Source organism: Doryrhamphus excisus, linkage group LG4, assembly GCF_037039965.1.
Source record: "Doryrhamphus excisus strain RoL-2023G ecotype Guam linkage group LG4, RoL_Dexc_Guam_v1.1, whole genome shotgun sequence".
In the NCBI taxonomy this organism is placed as follows: domain Eukaryota; kingdom Metazoa; phylum Chordata; class Actinopteri; order Syngnathiformes; family Syngnathidae; genus Doryrhamphus; species Doryrhamphus excisus.
The window spans coordinates 20,660,884-20,683,762 of NC_136360.1; the positions used below are offsets into that span (position 1 = coordinate 20,660,884).

At 40.5% G+C, this 22,879-nt stretch overlaps 2 protein-coding genes across 2 annotated transcripts; one reads left to right on the forward strand and one right to left on the reverse strand.

Moving 5' to 3' along the window:
* Positions 1–1,068: 1,068 nt before the first annotated feature.
* On the reverse strand, positions 1,069–4,709 carry timm13 (translocase of inner mitochondrial membrane 13 homolog (yeast)). The gene is made up of 3 exons (XM_058073711.2): positions 4,442–4,709; positions 4,197–4,265; positions 1,069–1,548 (listed from the first exon to the last, which is right to left on the reverse strand). The coding sequence occupies exons 1-3, from the start codon at positions 4,559–4,561 to the stop codon at positions 1,450–1,452; spliced, it is 288 nt and encodes a 95-aa protein (XP_057929694.1). The 5' UTR covers positions 4,562–4,709; the 3' UTR covers positions 1,069–1,449.
* A 3,511-nt stretch (positions 4,710–8,220) lies between these two features.
* Positions 8,221–21,236, forward strand: enc3 (ectodermal-neural cortex 3). The gene is made up of 4 exons (XM_058073578.2): positions 8,221–8,483; positions 10,527–11,563; positions 11,981–12,756; positions 19,674–21,236. The coding sequence occupies exons 2-3, from the start codon at positions 10,541–10,543 to the stop codon at positions 12,725–12,727; spliced, it is 1,770 nt and encodes a 589-aa protein (XP_057929561.1). The 5' UTR covers positions 8,221–8,483; positions 10,527–10,540; the 3' UTR covers positions 12,728–12,756; positions 19,674–21,236.
* Positions 21,237–22,879: the final 1,643 nt, after the last annotated feature.

Sequence of the window (22,879 nt, forward strand, 5' to 3'; positions counted from 1 at the left end):
CTTCGGGCCAGAGGCTGGGGTACACCCTGGACTGGTGGCCAGCCAATCACAGGGCACATATAGACAAACAACCATTCACACTCACATTCGTACCTATGGACAATTTGGAGTTCGCTAATTAACCTAGCATGTTTTTGGAATGTGGGAGGAAACCGGAGAAAATCCACGCATGCACGGGGAGAACATGTAAACTCCACACAGAGATGGCCGAGGGTGGGATTGAACCCTGGTCTCCTAGCTGTGAGGTCTGCACGCTAACCACTAGACCTATATAATATACGGTGATGTGAAAAATATTTTGTCTGGTCTGACAAAAGGTGTTAAGAAAAAGAACATCATAGCAACAGTCAAACATAGTGGTGGTAGTGTGATGGTGCATAGAAAGCTTTCTGGACCTTCCAGAATCTGCACCTATTCCAGCTGTATTTCCTTGAACAGTCGGTTTTAATTCATTCCACCTATGGCCCCCCCTCTGTGTACGCACACTCAACTGCGATTGGTCCTATGCAGCTTGTATACGGGCACACCCATATAACATAACATAAAAAAAAAAAATTTAAAGCCAGTGTTCAGAGCCACCCCAAACTTATTTTGGGGCTCACTTAGAAATGCGCAAACCTAATTGTCTGAAACTTTGGTATGGTTTAACACCAGAATACTTATATAATTCTAATAGTAATATATTTCCAACTACATTTATGGGTCAGAAAAGTGGGAAAAGCATCAATATGGACGTCAAGATTTACCGATTGTTTTTCCATCCTTCTCTCCTTCATTACAAACATGTCGTCATAGACGGTTGTATTGTTTATGACTATATAGAAGTGCTGATAAAAGTTGCTAAAAAAACAAACAAATCAGAACCAACAAGGTCATTTCCATTGACTGGCCATATCATTAGGTACACCATTGATAAATCATGTTCTTTGTCCCGTTGATTTCAGATTTCAATCCAAGACCGACACCAGAATCTGGATATCTTCCGAGTCCGATACCAGAGCCGTTAGCTTTAATATGGAACCACGGCCAAGTAAACGTATCTAAGGGATCAGAAATCGGAATGGGTACGGCTAACCGACCGAACTGGATCGGATTGAAGTGCATTTATGGTCAATTATTCCCACTTATGCCGCATGATTTCCCACAATTCCAACATACACACACAGCCAACAGTTATTATCACTGTATCTTTACTTCTTAGCCACAATACCAGATTTTTATGACATTAAAAAAACAAAAAGTTGTAGTAGTAGTAGTGGAGCTCTGTTATAGGTCTTGTTCACATTACTATGCTGCGGTCCACAGGCTTTGCTAGCCTGTTTAGGAGGTATTGGAAGAAAAATCAACAACAACAAAAAAAAAAACCCTTAAGAAGTCAGTGCACTCCTCTGGGGATGAGCAGCGCTCAGTAAAGGGAAGGACTCTGGGGGAGGAGGAAGGGGTGGACTTTCACAGGCGAGCTCGTTCCCTCTGTAATCTGGAGTTGTACGTCCGGGAAACCGTGTTCCAGCAGTCCATGTAGCGGTCCATGCACATGGCGATGCACTTCTGCAGGGACAAACAAAGCAGACGATGGCACGAATGAAACGGCGCCTTCTACAGTAAAGTCTCGTTATATCGATATTCTCGGGAGTCTGAAAAAATATCGATATAACCGGACTATCGATATATCCGATCCTGCGCCGAACTGCATTAAAAGTGGGCAGATCTTTGATATGGCATGTAATTTTCTCCTTGGGTTCATGGATTGCGTATCTAGCCTGCTTTTGTACTGTAGTGAAGTGAAAAATAAACTTATGCATTAAATAAAAACGTCTTTACACTTTTTTAAGGACTATTTCTTTTCTAAAATTCAACCAATGCAAAATCCTCACGCTTCAGCAGACAAAACCATAAACATTGTTGCAAAAGATGATTGCATTCATATACATAACAATTCGGTTAAAGTCAAATGGGTCACATTTTTTTTCAACATTTATTATTTTCATAACGCACTCTTGCAATAGTGACTGAGTAAATATTCAATAATGCACTCGACATTGTTCTATACACACGAGAGAAACCACGAACGCCAGCATGTACATATGAAAAACAGTGATTATTGCAAGCAATAAAAAGATATCTGAATACAACACAATTAAATACATGTATGGAAAACAAAAACTGCAACGTTTACATTACTTATTCTGCAATACTTTAAAAAAAATCTTCCATCTTCTGCTTCCCCTTTTCACACAAAAGATTCGATATTGTTTAACATTTCTAAACAATCTGATGCATTGATTTATTTCAAACAACAAGAGATTGCTTCTTTGATCAAGCAATACTGTAAGTTTACTTTCATAATTTATCAGTAAAGCTAGTGCCAAGAATATTGAACACATCTGAAAACACCAAGTCTATTCACTGAATCTTCCCTCTAAATTATACAAATATTTACTCCTTTACTTCAAAAGATTGTTTAATACTTACCTCATATTAATTACCGTCCGTCGGTGGAAAAGCCAAAACGGTGTTAGCCGAAAATCAAACAATACGCCGTTTACAGATTTTCGCTAATGGTGGTATTGAAATCCTTAAGCAAATATTGATTCAGCTTTAAGCTGCTTCTGTATCGATATAAGCAGACCAAATTGGCTGGCGGGAGATGAAAAGGGCATCGTAGTAACCGGATTATCGTAATAACCGGAACTAATTATATCATAAAAGACTAGAAATTTGCCGGGAAATGAAAATAGTATCGTAATAAGCAGTACTATCAATATAACCGATATCGATATAACGAGACTTTACTGTATTCTGGTCTTACTTGTATTTGGAGTCATTCTGGCGACATATTTTGTGCAAGGTCGCCGCGGTCATTAATTGGTTGCAAGAGGAGCGATCACCTTAATTAAGCGGCGCATATTGGTCTGCTGTTTTACTGCAACTTTTCTGACCTTCTCAAATATTTCTAGTCTTATTTTGTGTCATTCTGGTTGCCACGTTTATTAATTACTTGCAAGGAGGAGCAATTGCATTCACTGGCATATTTTCTGACTCAGTGGATTATTTACAGTCCTCTGATGACATATTTTGTGCAACCTCGCCATGTTCATGAATTACTTGCAAAGAGGAGCAATCACATAAACTAAAATGGCACGTTTTCTGACATGGTGGATTATTTCCAGAGTCATTATGAATCATTTGGATGACATATTTTGTGCAATCGCATTAATTGCACAAAATATCATTAATTACTTGCAAAGAGGAGCAATCGCATTAATTCACTGGCACGTTCGAGTTTGTTGTTTTACTGCAACTTTTCTGACATGATGAATTATTTCTTGTCTAATGTAGTCACTCTGGTGTGCATGTTATATTCTGCTGTGATACGGCAAGTTTTATGACTCTGTGGATTATTTCTAATTTCAAGTCACTCCAATTACCATACAGACATTGTGTCATTAATTACTTGCAAGAGGAGCGATCCCATTTATTAAACGGCAAATTCTAGTCTACAGTCATTTTTCCGACATTCTAGATTATTTCCTGTCTTATTTAGTCTTTCATTATGTATTTTGTGCAACGTCTCCACGTTCATTAAGTACTTGCAAAGAGGAGCTATGGCATTCATCGAATGGCACGTTTTTTTTTTTAACACTGTGGATTACTTCAAGTGTCACTCGAGTCATTTTGATGACATTATATGAAAGGTCGCCACGTTCGTTAATTACCTGCAAGAGGAGCACTCACACGAATTAAATGTCACGTTACATTCTCCTGTTTTAGTACAATTTCTCTGACATTGTGCATTATTTTCAGGTATGGGCAACACATCCTTAATTACTTGTGAGAGGAGCAATGGCATTACTAAAGTGGTACGTTTTCCGACACTGGATTGGAGTCGTTCTGTTTACAAATTTGCGCAGGTTTGCTACAGTCAATTACTTGTGGGAGAAGCGATCGCATTGATAAAACGGCATGTTTTTATTGCACCCAAAAAAAGTAGTCAGTTGACTTTGTGACTACTTTGAGTCTTTGTAACTTATTTCTGTTATGAAATGTGTCCTTATCAATGCAGATTTGTGAGGAGTGATGCAACCAAGTGGTTCTCACCTTTTTTTTGTGATGATTGGAAAAAGTACATGTACATGTAGTACATGTTTTAGGACAACAGCGGACAACTTAAAGAAACTTTGCATGCGAGGTCATACCTGCTCCGAGTTGTCCAATGTGCTTCCAGGTTTTCCTATACACTTCTTGAAGCACTTGTCTGTCATTCTCTGCAACAAGGGAATAGACATGGTATGACTTAAGTCCATTGAGGGGGGGAAGTTGACTTCTACAGATGCCAGTTCATGTGGTGTCATTGACAAAAACACAGTGATATGTTACCATACTCAGTAAAAGTGCTAATGTTAGCCTTTAGAGTCTCCAGTTAGCATTGCTAGCTTCTCACCTGCAGCAGTTCCTGTGCGTTCGCCACCGCGATCTGGACTTTAACCTGCTCCATTATCGTGCCCGTGTCCATTTTGCCTCCAGCCCCGCCTGCAGAGAAGTCCGAACCGAACCCGTCCATGGTGGGGGAAAAAAAAAGTCCTTTGAGGATTGTAGGAGTTTAAAAGACCGCTTGCAAACACACGTGTGGGTAGCCGCTGTTAGTTAAGATAACGTTAGGAGCCCGGTGCCCTTGACAGCAAACGGCGGCTTGCTGACGTCATTTCCGTTGTGGGCGAGATGGGAATTGTAGTTTTTGTCGTGCGTGTTTTACGATTTCTTCCCGCTAGATGGCAACGTAATGCCGTTAAAATCCACAACCCAACTTTTGAGGGCGCTTCAGGCTTGAGTAAGTATAGGTATAAAACAATGACTATTTGTTAATAAATTGTTAATATTACTAACTAGAAAAGCACTTGGAGAGTTCAAGCTCCATAGTTCCCCCAGAAATTTGAAAATCACAAAAATTGACAGCTCGTGTTAGTAATGCTAACACGCTAACACCTATCATATTACCGCCAAGTTAAGTATGCTAATCTTAGTATGATAACACCTAGCATTATAGTGCATAGTGTTTATATACTGTATGTGCCTATGAAATGGGATATGTTAATATTAGCATGCTGGCAATATTAACATGCTAAATTTTTACTCCTAGCACATTATCAATGCTAACATGCTAACGTTAGAATGCTAACACCTAGCATGATAGTGGTGTTATACTGTACAGTACATATGTGTACACATGAAAATACCAAACAAGGCTAGTATACTAACGTTAGCATGCTAACAATGCTAACATTAACATGCTAGCACCCAGCATGATAGCGCAATGTGGGGAGGCTAAATGTAGATAAAAGATAAAGTAGAAGAGCTATGTCATAAAAATTAAATAAATAAAATAAATATTTAATGAAAATTAAGTGAAAATTAAATTAAGCGAGTGGTTAGCATGCAGACCTCACAGCTAGGAGACCTGAGTTCGATTCCACCTTTGGCCATCTCTGTGTGGAGTTTGAACGTTCTCCCCGTGCATGCGTGGGTTTTCTCCGGGTACTCCGGTTTCCTCCCACATTCCAAAAACATGCTAGGTTAATTCGCGACTCCAAATTGTCCATAGGTATGAATGTGAGTGTGAATGGTTGTTTGTCTATATGTGCCCTGTGATTGGCTGGCGACCCTGCCTCTCACCCAAAGACAGCTGGGATAGAACTAAAATGAAAACTGCTGCAAATACAAAGTCAATGGAGCTTCAGCAGTATGGATTTTAGTGAATGCCTACCCCCCCCCCCGGTCCCCCTCCTCTCCTGAAGTGTCAGACGGGATGACCTCACTGAGAAGACCACCTGCCTCGGCTGAAAGGAAAATAAGCGTACAGTGAGTGTGCAGGCAACAAAAGAGCGACGGTTACTGTCCTCCAAACACGCTCAGTGAGGGGATTGTTGCAATGCTGGGGTGGGGGACTATGAGGAATAATCCAGGGGGGTCTGCAATAATTAATCACCAGTTGCACACACACACACACACATGGACATGGACATCCAAACACATAGGATCAGTTTGGCTTGTAGCCACAAGACTTGATGGGGGGGAGAGGGGGGCGAAACATGAATTCATTCGATCTTCGCCTCCTTTGGGTACACCAGTACCAGTAATTTGGATGAAGTCACATGTATTCCCAATTACAAAAAAAACATGGCGGACATCTTTAGTATCATGTATCTTATTTATCTTATATTTGTTTTATATTATTTTACTTTCATTCACTATCTGTTGTTTTGATTGAATATCTGTATTATATTATTTAATTTTATGTCTCATTATGTGTCTAATCTCATTTTGATTCAAAAGCTGTATAATTTGATTATATTTTCCAATATATATTTATTTTATTTAATTTAGATGTATTTAATTTATATTGGATTATATTTAAATGTATTCTCTTTTTATTAAATATCTATTTTGTTTGATTCAACTTTATTAAATTTTAGTGCAATATTGATTTTATTTAATTAAATTTGATTTAATGTCATATCTATTCTATTGTATGAGATTAAATCATTTTATTTAAGTAGCCATTTTATGTTATTTTATTTCAATAAATATCAACTTTATTTAATTTGTACAAAATATTGACTTCATTTAATTTAATCTATTTAATCTCTATTTTTATATTACAGATAGCTTTAATTTTTATATATTTTTAAATATAAATTTTTATTGATTTTATTTCAATAAATTTAAACTTTATTTCATTTTCCTAAAATACTGATTATATGATTTTCATGATATGACAATTCCATTTTATTTTGATTAAATATCTATTTTATTTTAAAGCATTTTATTTGGATTAAAGATGTATTTTATTTTGATTCAGTGGCTATTTAGTTAATTTTATTTCCATTAAATATATATTTGTTTCATATCAATTCTATATATATTTAAATGTATTTTCTTGTTATTAAATAAATACATATATAAATAAATATATTAATTCATTCATTTTCTACCGCTTATCCTCACAACGGTCGCAGGGGGTGCTGGAGCCTATCTCAGCTGTCTTTGGGCGAGAGGCGGGGTACACCCTGGACTAGTGGCCAGCCAATCACAGGGCACATATAGACAAACAACCATTCACACTCACATTCATACCTATGGACAATTTGGAGTGGCCAATTAACCTAGCACGTTTTTGGAATGTGGGAGGAAACCGGAGTACCCGGAGAAAACCCACGCATGCACGGGGAGAACATGCAAACTCCACACAGAGATGGCCGAGGGTGGAATCGAACTCGGGTCTCCTAGCTGTGTGGTCTGCGTGCTAACCACTCTCCACCGTGCACCCCAACTTTATTTAATTGTCATTAAATATTGATTTTATTTATTTAATTTTTATGATATAGCTCTTCTACTTTATATTTTATCTACATTTAGCCTCCCCACATTGCGCTATCATGCTGGGTGCTAGCATGTTAATGTTAGCATTGGTAGCATGCTAACATTAGTATGTTTGGTATTTGTTTGGTATTTTCATGTGTACACATATGTACTGTACAGTATAACACCACTATCATGCTAGGTGTTAGCATTCTAACGTTAGCATGTTAGCATTGATAATGTGCTAGGAGTTGCCACGCTAAATTTAGCATGTTAATATTGCCAGCATGCTAATATTAACATCCCTTTTCATAGGCACATACAGTATATAAACACTATGCACTATAATGCTAGGTGTTATCATACTAAGATTAGCATACTTAACTTGGCGGTAATATGATAGGTGTTAGCGTGTTAGCATTACTAACACGAGCTGTCAATTTTTGTGATTTTTTGGGGGAACTATGGAGCTTGAACTCTCCAAGTGCTTTTCTAGTTAGTAATATTAAGAGTAAAGTAAGTTAGAAAGAAGAAAATTGAGAACATTTCCAAAGATGATTTAAAAAGAAAGTTTACACATTTAGGGAGGAAAGCATTTTAGAAATGGGGGGTGAAGTTGATATTAATAATAGGCTTTTAAAGCTCGCATCTTGAAATATATATAACTTATATAACTTATTAGCATACTTTACAAAATATCAAATTGGCAAAGTTGCATCTTTTCATTTTCTCGCTATGTGGCCCTCGCTGTAAAAGGTTTGGGCACCCCTGCTATTGACAATATCAGCATATGGACGGACCCGCCCACCCCTGCTGCCGCTACAAAACCTGGACTGTACTGCGCATGACAGTCCAGCGCTCTGCTGCTGTGTGCTCGTGCTCGTCATTCACAGTGTAGACAGGCTGTCCTGGTGGAGCTAACTAGCTTCCCAACTCCTTTCTCCTCTGCTAAACTTTGTTTGGAAAGTCATCGGAATCGCCACAAATGGATAAGTCATCGAGGAGTTTGGCTCATAAAATAATCCTAAACTGGGAAAGCTGGTTGGCTTAGATTTAAAGGGGGGAAAAAGTTGTGAGTGAAGTCGTCGACAAAAAGAATCCGGATACGCGTCGCTTTCGTTATTACGGTAAGATTGTGTACATTCTCTATTTATTTATTTCTCCTGCATGTCCAACAAGTTGAAATCCACAGTTTGCGTGCGTGTGTTTTTTTAAGGCGAGCTTTCAAGTTGAGTTTTACTTTTTCGCTGCACAAAATCAGTTGTATATCACCCAGAGTCCGTCCACGCAAGCCCACAGAGCACCAAGATTCAAAAGGCGACTTAATGTGATCCAGCAGTGCAACAATAGCAATGTGGCATGCACCCTTTATTATTGCCTCTTTTAGTTTTTTTTTTCTCCCAAAGGACAAACACCGGGACGAGGTGTACGATCTCCCACTACAAACGTGTCCCAATCCACTTGATGGATGTTTAGAAAAGTGGTTACATAAGAATAAGTGACTCATGTGAGGTGGTACCTTGTCAATGGGTTGGGCTGGGACCCTCAAAGCTGCTATTGTTGTTGCTGGAACATTCCTGGAACCTCTGGTCCTGGGAAGTAAAAAGCAGGTCCTGTGATTAAACCTGAGGGTGCATTCACACTTGTAGTTCAGTACTGTATTCGTAGTCCAGACCGAATAATAATAATAATAATAATAATAATGTTTGTCAACTATGTATATGCATGAAGTCTCGCTGCAATTGGATGGAGTATGTATCATGTACATTGCGTGACTATAATCAGGACAATTCATGTCTCCTGACACGTTTTGATATGTTTATGTGGAAATGTGATATAAGGAGGCACGCTGGTGTCATTAGCAACATGGCTGTGTGTGAAGGCCACTTGTTTGGACATTGACATATGTTTTATAGGGATTTTGTGTAGGCAGTGCTCTGTGTCGGCTTGCCTTTTAACTGGCTAAAGTCTGAAGTTCATTTCCCCTGAACCTACCAGGGCCAAGTTATATTACCGCCTAACAACCTGCTGTTGGCAACCACTTTTTGTTTGGGCAGGAAGTTGAAGGAGTGTACTTGTATGATATTCACCCCTATTCAAGCTTTTGGAATGTCAGCGTTTCCCATACAAACCGCTACAGATTGATGGCACACGTTTGAATTGTGATGCTTTTTAGAGGCAAGCTTCTGGTATAATTCCGTCTTGATATTTAACCAGTTTTCTTTGCAGAATTGGTCGGTTTCCTGGCACGGACCCAGGATTTGAGGCATAGTCCACAAATGAAGAGCTTGCAACCAAAAGGCGCTAAATCCATTTTGACTGATTTCAAGAAAATCAATGATTTTTAATTACGCACATATAAATCTATTTGGTCATCAATCCTATATTGCAAATGAAAGAGCTATCAATATAGGCTATAAAAATCCTGCACACACCATGTATTTTATATATTTTTTTTTAAATAAATTTTTTTGTTCGGATTTAGCGCCTTTTGGCTGAAATGATGGATTTCGACAAAAATCATCTCATTACAAACTCTTTACATTGTATGTTTTTTAGTACAAGTAAAATAATGTTTCTCATGAAAGTTGGAGGTGTCAAGGTAGAGACATGCCTTTTATGGCGTAAAAAAAACTTCCATGTTACAGAATACTGTAAAAACACAATTTGTGTTCTCCTGAATTGCATAACATACTGTAACTATCATACGTGTACTTAATGTACACAAACAAAACAGGATGTGCACTGATACTGGCTTTCTGTATGTGCAGTGCCAATTGTATTCTTCTCTCTGATTGGTCAGATTATCAATAGATGGGAAACTTGGGCCAATCAGAATAAAGAATAAAGAAAGGGATTTAGCTCCTTTTGGTTGAAATCTGAAATGGAAATAGCGCCTTTTGGTTGAAAGCCTAAATTTCATAATCACTTTTTTTCATATTTTTTCAAATGATTTCAAGACCAAAATATGTGATTTGGATACACATGACAGAGGTCTATTAAACTCATGAAAAACATGCAACTTAGTGAAAATTGGATTTAGCGCCTTTTGGTTGCAAGCTCTTCAAATGTTATACACAGTATGGTTGAGTTTGGGGCTTTGATGTGTGTTTGGGGTCATTATCCAAGTTTTGCATGTAAACTTCTGACCACTTTTGTTCCCCATCCAGCTTCCAGATCCAAAATGTCCGTCAGTAGCCACGAAAACCGAAAGTCTCGCTCCAGCTCGGGCTCAATGAACATCCACCTCTTCCATAAGACGTCGCACGCCGACAGCCTTTTGACCCAGCTCAACCTGCTTCGCAAGCGTAAGGTCTTCACCGATGTGGTCCTGAAGGCAGGAAACCAGGCCTTCCCCTGCCACCGGGCGGTCCTGGCCTCCTGCAGTCGCTACTTTGAGGCCATGTTCAGCGGCGGACTGAGGGAGAGCCGCGACGCAGAAGTCAACTTCCACGATTCTCTGCATCCCGAGGTGCTGGAGCTGCTGCTGGACTATGCTTACTCGGCCCGGGTCATCATCAATGAGGAAAATGCAGAGTCCCTCCTGGAGGCTGGTGACATGCTCCAGTTCCATGACATCAGGGACGCGGCGGCAGAGTTTCTGGAAAAGAACCTGCACCAGTCCAACTGTCTGGGGATGATGCTGCTGTCAGACGCTCACCAATGCCAGAGACTGTACGAGCTGTCGTGGAGGATGTGCTTGGCCAACTTCGCCACCCTCTACAAAACCGAGGACTTCCTGAACCTCCCCCGAGACAAAGTGCGCGAGCTGATTCTCAGCGAGGAGCTGGAGGTTGAGGACGAGAGCCTGGTGTACGAGGCAGTCATTGATTGGGTCAAAGCCGACATGGAGCAGCGGCACAGCGAGCTGCCCGAGCTGCTGCGCTGCGTCCGCCTGGCGCTTCTGCCGGAGACGTACCTGCTCAACAACGTGGCCTCGGAGGAGCTAGTCATGTGTCACAAGGTGGGCCGGGAGATCGTGGAGGATGCTGTGCGCTGCAAGATGAGGATCCTGCAGAACGATGGCATCGTGACGGGATTCTGCGCCCGGCCCAGGAAGGTCAGCCAAGCCTTGCTACTGCTTGGCGGGCAAACCTTCATGTGCGACAAAGTCTATGTGATTGACAACAAGACCAAAGAGATCACCCCCAAAACGGACATCCCCAGCCCCAGAAAGGAGTGCAGTGCCTGCGCCATTGGCTGCAAGGTAACCACATTGTCAGGTCCATCTGGGCAACAAACTTTTTAGCAACTATTTTTCAACTGTTGGAGTCTCAAAGAAGTGCTGTTGTGTACTTTTGACCTATACACTGTAACACTTGTCATATTAACATGGTGTGGGATAGTATGTGATGCTAAAGTGCTAACACTACACTCACATTTTAACAGCAACATCATGCTAGGTTAGCCTAAAAGAAAAAGAAAATGATGAAACTTACAGCTGGCAGAGATCCATGCTTTATCTTAAGATGTGTAGCGAAGCCTGTATTTACGTCGTCATTTTTTGGTGGTCAGAAACAGACTGTAGGCACACATTACTTTTACATCAATAAAAATCACATTTTTTTCATAATGGGGAACTTCCAAGTCGTGGCACTCCTAATATGTGGTTGTTGTGTTGCAGGTTTATGTCACTGGGGGGCGTGGCTCTGAGAACGGCGCCTCCAAAGATGTCTGGGTCTACGACACTCTGCATGACGAGTGGTCCAAAGCGGCGCCCATGTTGGTTGCCAGATTCGGACACGGGTCAGCGGAGCTGGACCACATCCTGTACGTCGTGGGAGGACACACTTCCCTGGCGGGATCCTTCCCCGCCTCCCCGTCCGTGTCTCTCAAACAGGTGGAGCAGTACGACCCTCAAAGCAATAAATGGACGCTTGTGGCGCCGCTCAGAGAAGGCGTGAGCAACGCCGCTGTCGTCGGTGCCAAAAACAAGCTGTTTGCCTTTGGAGGCACCAGTGTCAACAGAGACAAATACCCCAAGGTTCAGTGCTTCGACCCGTGCCAGAACCGGTGGTCCGTCCCGGCAGCATGTCCGCAGCTTTGGCGCTACACGGCGGCGGCGGTGGTCGGGAACCACGTGGTTGTGATCGGGGGCGACACTGAGTTCTCCGCCAGCTCCGCGTACCGCTTCAACAGTGAAACGTACCAGTGGTCCAAGTTCGGCGACGTGACGGCCAAACGGATCAGCTGTCACGCGGTGGCGTCGGGAAACAGACTGTACGTCGTCGGGGGGTACTTTGGGGCTCAGAGGTGTAAGACGCTGGACTGCTACGACCCGTCGTCGGACTCTTGGGACAGCGTGACCAGCGTTCCCTACTCGCTCATTCCCACCGCCTTCGTCAGTACATGGAAGTACCTGTCAGCCTAGAGACATGTGGACGCCTTGATCTTCCCACGGTGAGTATTTCCTCCCTCCTCATTTCACATGCTCGCAGGTGAATGTGTGTTTGAGCCGGACCGGGCCAGTTTCCAGGCCCGTACTGTTGTCAAGGTTACACATGATCTCGCCGCTGTGGCGACCGGGTGTTGGATAAACACACTGGAGCCCTGGTCTGCAGAGCTGGAGGAATGTCAGCGGCGTTGCTAATTACAGAGCGAGTGCCTCAACAGAGGACCTCTGTCATCGGATCAGGCCTGAGCTTGTAGTGCCAGGTAGGCGAGTGGGCCGGCCCGCTCAGTCGAGGAGTCGAGGCTGGGGCCTCTGGAGGTTATGAGAGCAAAGTATTTTGGGCTTGAGTGTATTTTCCCAGCAGAGATTGGCTGTTAAGGTCATTATTTTTCATTTGGGAGTCCTGGATAAGGGAGCTTCTGTGGGATCCTGGTGCTTGAAATTCTTGAGAATCCTCGCACACCTCATAACCTGCCCGCTAGGCACGCAAACAATTAACAGACACCAAACTTCACATTTTAAACTTTAATCTAGAAGCCAGTTATATATGATAACCACAACCTTTCATAATGGAAACGCATAGAATGACCTCAGTTTTCCTTAGTATGAATGTACCAAAAAAGAAGCAAGTTTTGTCATGGGAAATAAGGTAAATCCAATTCATCCACTCCAGGGACCCAAAATATGAAAATAAAATACATTTCATAGAGGATAATTACAACGACAACAAAATATGAATGAACATTTAGATGTGTCAAAGCGCTTTGAGTACCTTGGAGGAGGAAAGGTACTACACAAGTGAAATTGAAACCATTTAAAATGAAATAATATTACCCATTTATTCTTCTGTTTCCCTGTTGGAATACGACAATTTTGTCCCGTATTTTGACTTTATTCTCATAAAATTACAGCTGTTCTTCTGGTAAATGTTTGGAAAAAGGGCGATCTAGCGAGAGATGACTATCATATGACAGGAACCCCCCCATCATCAACTTCAGACGATTGTAAAGCTTGGAAATGGATCTTTAGAAGTGTGTCAAGTTCTTCTATTCAACCTTGCTGTGCTGACGTTCCAGGTGATGCTGGTTCTAAAGTTCCCATGGAGAAGTGACAAGGGATGGAGGGCAAATTCAAGTGGAGTTACTGAATGGTTACGTACTTTTGGCTCATTGGTTTTGATTTTATTTTTTGTTACATTGCGAGACTTTTCCATCTATTTAAACATAGGCATCCCCTTTTGTTTTCCACATGGAGTAGCTTTGAACTTCCCGAGTGCATGCTGGAATTGCAAATGACAATGTAGCGCTTTTCCTATAGGCATGTTATTTTCACTTTGACAGATCGTTTTCTGGGACTTGAAAAGACCACATTTCCCCCCCTTTGGTAAACAAGATTGTAACTTCCATACGGGCTTGCGTGGCGTTTGATGCCAAGAGGGTGACGTAAAGCCCAGACGCCGCCCTCAGGGACCGTACACACAGCTGGGTGTGAGGGGCGGCAAGGGACCACTGTCTCAGTGGCACGCATTCTGGTTTCGGGGGCACGGCTGGAGACAGACAGGCTGGCTTAAGTCAAAAAAGATCAAGGCGCTGCATCCTTCTGTAGTTACCGTGGCGACCGCCCTGCTGCCTTTATGTTTAATTACAGCAGAGCGCGGGGGAAGAATAAGCAGAAGGATCGCTTGTGTCCACACAACAAAAGGTAGGATGTCACACAAGTATAGAAAGACGGCAACACACACACACACACACACAGAAGTAGCGGAGTTGCAGCACGAGTAAGACCAGGAGAAGCAAAGCTATATTTTGCTCACTTTGGCAGCCGAGACTAATGCCTGCCTAAAAATACTGAGCTCCAGAGGCTGTCAACTTTCAGCTGGGGTCAGAGAGGGAGAATCGTGTGTGTGTATAAATGTATTTTCCATTGAATGTTTATGCTGCTGAAAACCTCCACTCAGCTGTTTTCTATCTTGCACACATACGGAGCGATACAAGTACCCATTGCTGACATTGGCCGTCCTTTAAAAAGGAAGCCAGCCATCGTTCCTCTAATTTGGGAGGAATGAAGGTGTGGCCTGCATTCCTATTAGCAAACATGTGTGCATGTCGCTTCTACGATTTGACACCAGTAAGCGTTATACAGACATGCTAGCAATGATTGATAATTGCTGATAAGAAATAATCACTTGGAATGATTGCATGGTATCGGTTGATTGAGTCCAAGCGATATGATATATATTTTTTACTCAAATACTATTTGTGTATGTGGATGACAGAATACCACAAATCCTCAGATTATATTTATCTTGCTTCTTTGTATTTTTACTTTAGTAATGATTTGGACTGCATGAGAAAGTAGAAAAGAAAACCTAGCTATCTTGGAACCCACTGTCATATATTATATAAAATAAAAAAAACATGTATATGTATGTACAGCGCGCAGACCTCACAGCTAGGAGACCAGGGTTCAATTCCACCCTCGGCCATCTCTGTTTGGAGTTTGCATGTTCTCCCCGTGCATGTGTGGGTTTTCTCCGGGTACTCCGGTTTCCTCCCACATTCCAAAAACATGCTAGGTTAATTGGCCACTCCAAATTGTCCATAGGTATGAATGTGAGTGTGAATGGTTGTTTGTCTATATGTGCCCTGTGATTGGCTGGCGACCAGTCCAGGGTGTACCCCGCCTCTCGCCCAAAGACAGCTGGGATAGGCTCCAGCACCACCCGACCCCATTTTCCACTGCGGTAGAAAATGAATAAATGAATGAATGTATATACGTGTGTGTGTGTGTATATATATATATGTGTGTGTGTGTGTGTGTGTGTGTATGTATGTCAAACCAACATTTTACAGCGCATGCAGAGCTAGATAAAGCCACTTGTGCTGCTCCAAATGCAGCCGCTGCCATCTTGTGTAGTTAATAGCGATCCTCCTAACCATTCTATTAGCAAGCGTTGCATTCCAGTAATCCCTCTTTAGTGGCGGTTAGTCGGTTCCAGACCCGATGACGTACTTATAAATGGAATACTTAGTTAGGTACTTGGCACATAAGAAAGACATGAAATAATTATAACCCTATAATCCCATTTACATGCCTATTACCCAATATGGTAGACATAATAGGACATATAAAACACAAGTAAGACTGTAAATGTGTGGAGTTTTAGCTTGGCGCCTGGGTTAATGTCCATAGCTGTAGTCCCCAGCAGTGTAGAATACTGGTCATCATACCGACACAGAATCTTTGAATGCATCATTTTTATGCTTCAATCAGGCCCCAAATGCTTCAGATGTGCTAGTAATAATATTCAACCAAAAGAGCATGACTTATTCAAATATTTTTGAAAAACTGCTGCAAAGTAGCTGCAAAGTGGTGAGGAATTACTGTACTGTAACAGCAGTCAGAGGTTTTGAGACACCTTGTCATTCGGTAGCATTGGAAAGTGTCTCTAGACCAGGGGTGCTCACACTTTGTCAGCATGCGAGCTACTTTTAAAATGACCGAGTCAAAATGATCTACCCACTACAAAAATGCAAAACATCTATTTATTTTCAAATGTATTGAGGATTATTTGTACGTACAATGTATGTTGATGTACCTTACATAACCAAATGAGCCAATATTGCAAAACACACATAATTAACTATTAACATTTTTTGTAATTACCTGAGTTTACTTTGATGACTTGCACTGAATTGAATCAGCCAGGGATGCATAGTCCGGACAGTAGCTGCTGATAGCCAGGTTAGCCAGGCAAACGCACTTCGAAAAAGACATTGTGAAAAAAAAGTCCACCTCCCATTCCGTATGGAAGTGATATGTTTTTGCCTTTTTACTTGGTCCAGCTACTTCACTCATTTTAGTGACCATAAACTTTAGCGAGGGCTTAAAATCTGACGCAATTCGCCGACTAGCTTAGCACTTTGCATCGTTGTTTACACATGAGCGGTGACCTAAAGGTCAAAATTCAGTTGTCATCTGACTGGTTGTCCTGTATGTCAATCAAGTAACGGGGATGGATGATAGGCTGACATCGTAAGTTCTGCTGCACTTAGAGACGTTGTTTGATTTGATTGGTCACCCAAAGGGCAACATTCAGTTGTCATCTGAATGGCTGCCCTGTATATCAATCAAGTGACGGCATTGATGCGAGGATGATAATTTTTTAATGTCACGCCGCGATCGACCAGTACCACCTCCGCGATCAATTGGTAGATCGCGATCGACTTAATGAGCACCCCTGCTCTAGACATTTGACATTTGGAACGAAACCTGTGCCGTTTCTTTCCATCTTCATGGACGTCAAACGTAAAAGTAGAATCTTTTGAAGGTCCCTCGTGAAGACCAGTGAACTGTGACGACCTCACAAATGATTGTCTACCCCCCCCCCCCCCCATTTCATCGCCTCTGGTCACACCAAACTGGTAAACATAAGCAGCACTTCCCTTCATTCTAACGGCTTCAACCGTCGCCTGGCGAGGCTGCATGATGGCGTACACCTGGCAGGGTCAGAGGTCACGCTTGAGGGAGTGGGGGGGTTGCTGTTCCTCGGCGGGCTTGTGGCGTCCCGGGCAGCTGCTGTAAAATGGAAAGGTCAGAGTGGGACGAGGGAGGAGTGTGGAGTACCCCCCGCCACCCCCACCCCCCTCCAAGTCACTCAATACTAATGTTTTATTAATGCCCAAACTCAATGAAGCTTTTATTACACACACACACACACACACACACTTGGCATCTGCTCCCTTGGGTAATCAGTCTGCTCATTTGCATAATTCTAATGGACTTTTTATTGGGCTTTCCTCTAAGTAAGAGAAAGGGGAGGTGCTTGCAATGGCTGAATAATCAGCCGCGCTAATTTGATTAGAACCTTTTAAAAAGTCAGGAGCTGTCATGGAGCTCTGATGGGGGGGGGGGGGGCATCTGCCGTGGATAAAATTGGGTTTGCTAATTCATCGTCAATTATGTAATCTTGGTGCTGAAGTGTTGGCAAAGTGGCGGACATTGAGTTGCACAAGAGGAGACCATGTTTTGTTGCGTGATGCTCACACAGCTGCACAGAGACGCCTTGGACCGCGCTAACAATGCTAACAATGCTAACGCTATGAAACGGGTCGCAGCACAGATAGTGATGTGCCGATTGATACTGAAATATGGATACTTCCGATACCAGCTCTAATCTACATTTCGACATTTCGGCATTAGTGGAAAAATAGTTAGTCCAAAGTTCCTAAATGTGGACGCCGATTGGTAGATTGGATGCAGTTTGTTGTGTGCTTTGTGGATTAGGCTTCCTGAACGCACAAGAAGCTTACTTAGGATGTTAGCTAATGCCTTTAAGTCCTATTAGCTTCCCATTTGGAAGCGTTCACCTCGGCGTGCACCCAGGCAGATCACGGGGGTGACCCAGCGATGATGATCTAGCTTTACGTCTTCTTCAAGTGGTTTGTGGTCCCAAAAGGCCTCCCTTGGCAGTGTTGTCGCCCCTAAATATGCTAATTTGGTGAAATCATCAACATCGTTTTCCCTCTTCGAAAACGCCACCAAGGCGGTCTTGAGGTAGCAGCTGGAGATCACAGACGCCAAATATTTAACACAAGTCGAGGGAATGCTAACATTTGCCACCATGACATCATTGGCTTTGTAAATGTTCATTTACTTTCTCATGCACTCCAAGTCATTATTGAAGTTGTTATATGATGGTAGCTGTGCTTTTGTTAATTCCTCCCTTAAGCTTTGACGAAAACTGAAGGACATCCAATGAATCAAAAAGAGTATTTTTAACTAGGAAGTTAATTGAATTATTAATGACTTAATTATAAAGAAAAAGGAACACAAAAGTTTGTTTCTACCCTTTTCCGTTCCTTAGTAATCAACAGTAGAAAATGGGTACGTTTCAGGAAAATGTCAGTTACCGACTAAAAAAAGGGAAAAGATGCATATCAAGCATAACTTTAACACAAATATTTGTTTCTTTTGTGACAGCTGAAAAAAAATTTTTGTGCCGTTTTTGTTGTTTTTCTTACATTTTTCCACATATTCAGTCTTCCTTCTCCTTTAATCTGTGGAAAAAATAAATCTAGTTTTTAATATTTTATTTACATTTTATTCTGACTTTTCCTGCAACCTAATTTAGCAAAATTAGAACTTTTCTTTACTTTATTCTCTTTTCTTTTTTTATTGATTATTTTCCAAACATTTCACCCTTCCTCTGGAAAATGTTCTCGTAGAATTCTGAGTTTATTTTCATATTCTAATATTTCAACTTAATTTGAAAAAAGTAATTTTTTCTAAAATGTTATTTTTTTCTTTGCATCGTAATTATTTCAAAGGGGAAGTCCATATTCACGAACAGTAAAATATGTAAATATGGCAGAAAACCTTTTTTTCTTTAATATTTCATATATATCTACTACTAAAATCATTTATGGATTATTTTAAATATTTTTTAATTCATATTTGTTATATTATTTTAATTATTTATTAAGTTTATTTTATTTCCTCGGGAAATTGTGACTTTTTTCTGTCAATATTTTCATAAAAGTTTTCCCTTTTTTTGAGTTTTCTGGTTATTACAGACTTTGGACACTCCTAGCCTAGCTTGTTCTGACGGATGCCTTCAGTGGGGCTTGTTTTTTCCAGTTTCCGGCTGTATACTACAATGAAATGGGAAATTGTGCTGGTTAGAGGTGATTCTGATTTTGCTTTTCTTGACTGGTTGGAGCGGCTTAGCCCACGCGCTAACCGTAACCGTATCGTGGCGCCATTAATGCTACATACTAATCCCGCACAAGACGTCCCTTTTGACGAGCTGGCGTCATTCTCCGCATGCTTCAGTGGTCATGCGCCCTCCCGGGGTCGTCACGCAGCCTCCCAAGTCCCCCCGACCAGAACTTTAATCTCCTTGTCTCCGCTTCTTTCCACACAGATGGTGACCACGGCGACCGGGATGATTGTTCCCCGCTGGTATTCCTGATATCCTTGGCCTTTGGACTTTGGACTTGACTCCATTCCTGGAAAGTAAAAGACTGAAAGAGCGTCTTCTGCGCCTTTTTTCCCCTTGCAGGATGTGTTTACTCGCTGCGTCTTTTTGTGTGTCTTTCCCATGCCCCCCCCTCCCCATTGGAAGAGGCACAAGAAGGAGGGATCCTTAACTTATTGAGCGCAGTGGGACCCGTTTAAGTCTGAGACCACCAACTCATAAAGCGGTGCTTATGTCCTCGGCTGGGCTCATTTCTATGAAAAGCTAAGCAGCACCAAACCATGATTCCAACACTTCCTGTTCAGTGCAAAGTAAGCTTCAGAGTAAAAGCATGGTAGTCCAAACCTGGATTCCTCTCACATAAGCTAACTCAGTTTCACACATTTCATTTTTTGGTGACAAAAATAACAGCAGTATTTTGTTTCTCGTCAAGAATTTTTCTTAAAATATGACAAAAAAATTTGTAGTGTAATTAGGGTTTTTTTTTTTTTAGACTTTTGTTCATGGGTATTTTCGTATTAAATCGGGTTTCTCACCTTAGTTACCAAATTGCTGGGACTTGCAACTGTCTTTGGCTCCATGGCAGGTCATTTCTCAGTCGCATTCAGTTAAAAAAATGAGCCATTTCCTGAATTCAGTAGTGCTTCTCATCCTCTTTATTGGATTGCTACCACTCACAATTTTCCTTGGCCCCATGGGGTGTTATTTAGCAGTCACATTCAGTACAAAATAAGTAGAAAATGTGTTATTTCCTGAATTCAGTCGTGTTTATGACACTTTTTATGAAATCGCTGACACTGGCAGCTTTCTTTGGCCCCATGGCCGGTCGTTTTAGGAGTGGCATTCAGTAGAAAAAAGGCGATACGGAGTACCAGCAACGACAATGACAAGCTGATCCTTGGACTTAAAAGGGTTCCACTGTATTTGCATCGAACTGCTGACTGAATCCATCAGCGTTTTGCTGTGGAAGCAAAGAAGAATTCTTTTTTTTTTTTTTGTGCTCGGAGCGACTCCTTCCTGTCGCCGTTCTTCGACTATTTGGACGCATCTTGGTCCTCCTGAAGTCAGGAAATAAGCTGGCAAGAGCGAGAGAAGAGGTTTTGGTGTGCTCGTCTCAGGGTTGTGTATATTTTTCTACTGGTTTTGAATCATGTTCTCTTTGTATGAATGTATCCTTTCCTGACAAAAGGTTTTTCTGTTGTTGTTTAGAGAAGACATTTCAAAGTGTTCTTCCTGTCACGGGCAGTCGGACTGAAAACACCAACACTGCCAAAACCTGACTTGTAAAAAGACATCTTATTTATAGCTACTGTATGCGTCACTGGGCATCTTACAATAGATTTCAGTGGATATTTTAATAAGAATCCTAGTTTTTTATTTGTATTTGCACAGTCTTCATTGTCTTAACTTTTAAATCTTTGTCTTAACCCTTTGTTTGGTCGTCTCAAATCTGTTTTCTAACTTAATTTTGATGAGAGTCTGTTACCTCCTAAATAAATGTCATCTCTTTATGGAAAATGGCCTCTTTTTTTTCTGGAGCTCAAATGGAACATCAAAAGTAATTTGACAAGAATAAAGTCAAAATATTTCAGATAGGAAAAAAAGAGCAATTTTACAAAAATAGCATCATAATATGAGGCAAAATATTTGAATAGCATAAAGTTGAAATATGAGATTGTTTAAACGTTATTATGAGAACACAAAGTTGGAAGTTCAAAGTTCAAATATTAAAAGGAAAAAAGGGTAACATTTACCCAGAATTAACATGATAATATTATGTTTTGAGGGTCATTGTAGTAGCATCGAGTTGAAATATGAAAGCATAAAAATCAATTTTAGATGTCATATTATGAGAAACAAAACAAAATGAATAAAGTTGGAGTTTGGGAGGGGTTGCGAAAAAAGTTAAGAGAATAAAGTCAAAAGAACGTCAATCATTACTAGAATAAAATTCATATGGATAAAGCTGGAAAAAATTTGAAACTAATTAAAATTAATAATACAGAGAAAAAAGTAGTATTCTAACAAGAAAAGGTTGCAATTTTATGAGAATAAACTGGTAATATTATAAGGGAAAATGTCATTTTAGTAGCATCGAGTTGAAATATTAAAGAATTTTTTTTTAAATACATGTATTCTTAAGACAAAAAATAACACAAAATTGTCATTTAAAAAATGGTTGTGAAAAAAGAAAAATTTTACGGGAATAAACTCATAATATTAAGGAGAAAGATTTTACTGGCTTTGATTTGGAATATTAAAAGAAAAAAACACGTTTGTTGAAAAGTATTATTATGCAAAACAAAAGAAAATGTCATTTTTGGAAAATGAGACAAAATTAAAGTTCTAATCCAAACATCTACAAGAAAGTTGCTATCATTGGAACAAAAAAAACATAATAAAGTCCAAATATTAGCGAAAATATTTAAAAATATTTAAAATATTAAAAAAAACTTTATAATAAATAATCTCATTTTAGTAGCATAGAGTTGAAATATTAAAGGAAGAAAATGTAAAAAATTTTTTTTTATGAAAGTCGTGATATTAAGCTAAATAAAACAAAATAAAAATGTAATTTTTGGAAATTACATAGCAGAAAATGTTGAAAAAAATTATGAGAATGAAATCAGAATATTAAAAAAAAAAGTTTTTGAACAAAAAAAAGGTCGCAATTTTATTTTGAGGGTGGTTTATTTTCGTAGCATTGGGTTGAATTATTAAAAGGGACAGTAAGGAAACAGAATTGTAATTTTGGGGAAATTGATTAAATCAAAGTTATTATGGGAATAAAGAAGAACATTTATGAAGAATGTCTAGTCAGTGATATTACTTTTCACACCACATGGAGATTGGCTACTGAGCCAGCAGAGCTGAGCCCACATGCCACGGCTGAGACGGACATGCCACGGCTGAGACGGACATGCCATGGCTGACTATAGGGGTGTTATTTCATGTGTAGAGGGCTCCAATCACATTAAAACTGGTATTTAGACAGTCATAAACAGGTTTTCTATGCTCTAACGTCCAAAATATTAGGTTTATTAACATTGAATCGCACTTTGCAAAAATTCACTTATCGTAGTGGAATCTGGAACCAATGACTGCAATAAATGAGGGATGACTATAAGTCACAACTTCCACTAAAACTGGCA

Coding starts and splice junctions, on each gene's coding strand:
- enc3 (XM_058073578.2), top strand. CDS start 10,541: ATGTCCGTCAGTAGCCACGAAAACCGAAAGTCTCGCTCCAGCTCGGGC. Junction 11,564..11,980: donor CCTGCGCCATTGGCTGCAAG/GTAACCACATTG, acceptor GTTGTGTTGCAG/GTTTATGTCACTGGGGGGCG.
- timm13 (XM_058073711.2), bottom strand. CDS start 4,561: ATGGACGGGTTCGGTTCGGACTTCTCTGCAGGCGGGGCTGGAGGCAAA. Junction 4,266..4,441: donor ACGCACAGGAACTGCTGCAG/GTGAGAAGCTAG, acceptor CCCTTGTTGCAG/AGAATGACAGACAAGTGCTT. Junction 1,549..4,196: donor CATTGGACAACTCGGAGCAG/GTATGACCTCGC, acceptor TTGTCCCTGCAG/AAGTGCATCGCCATGTGCAT.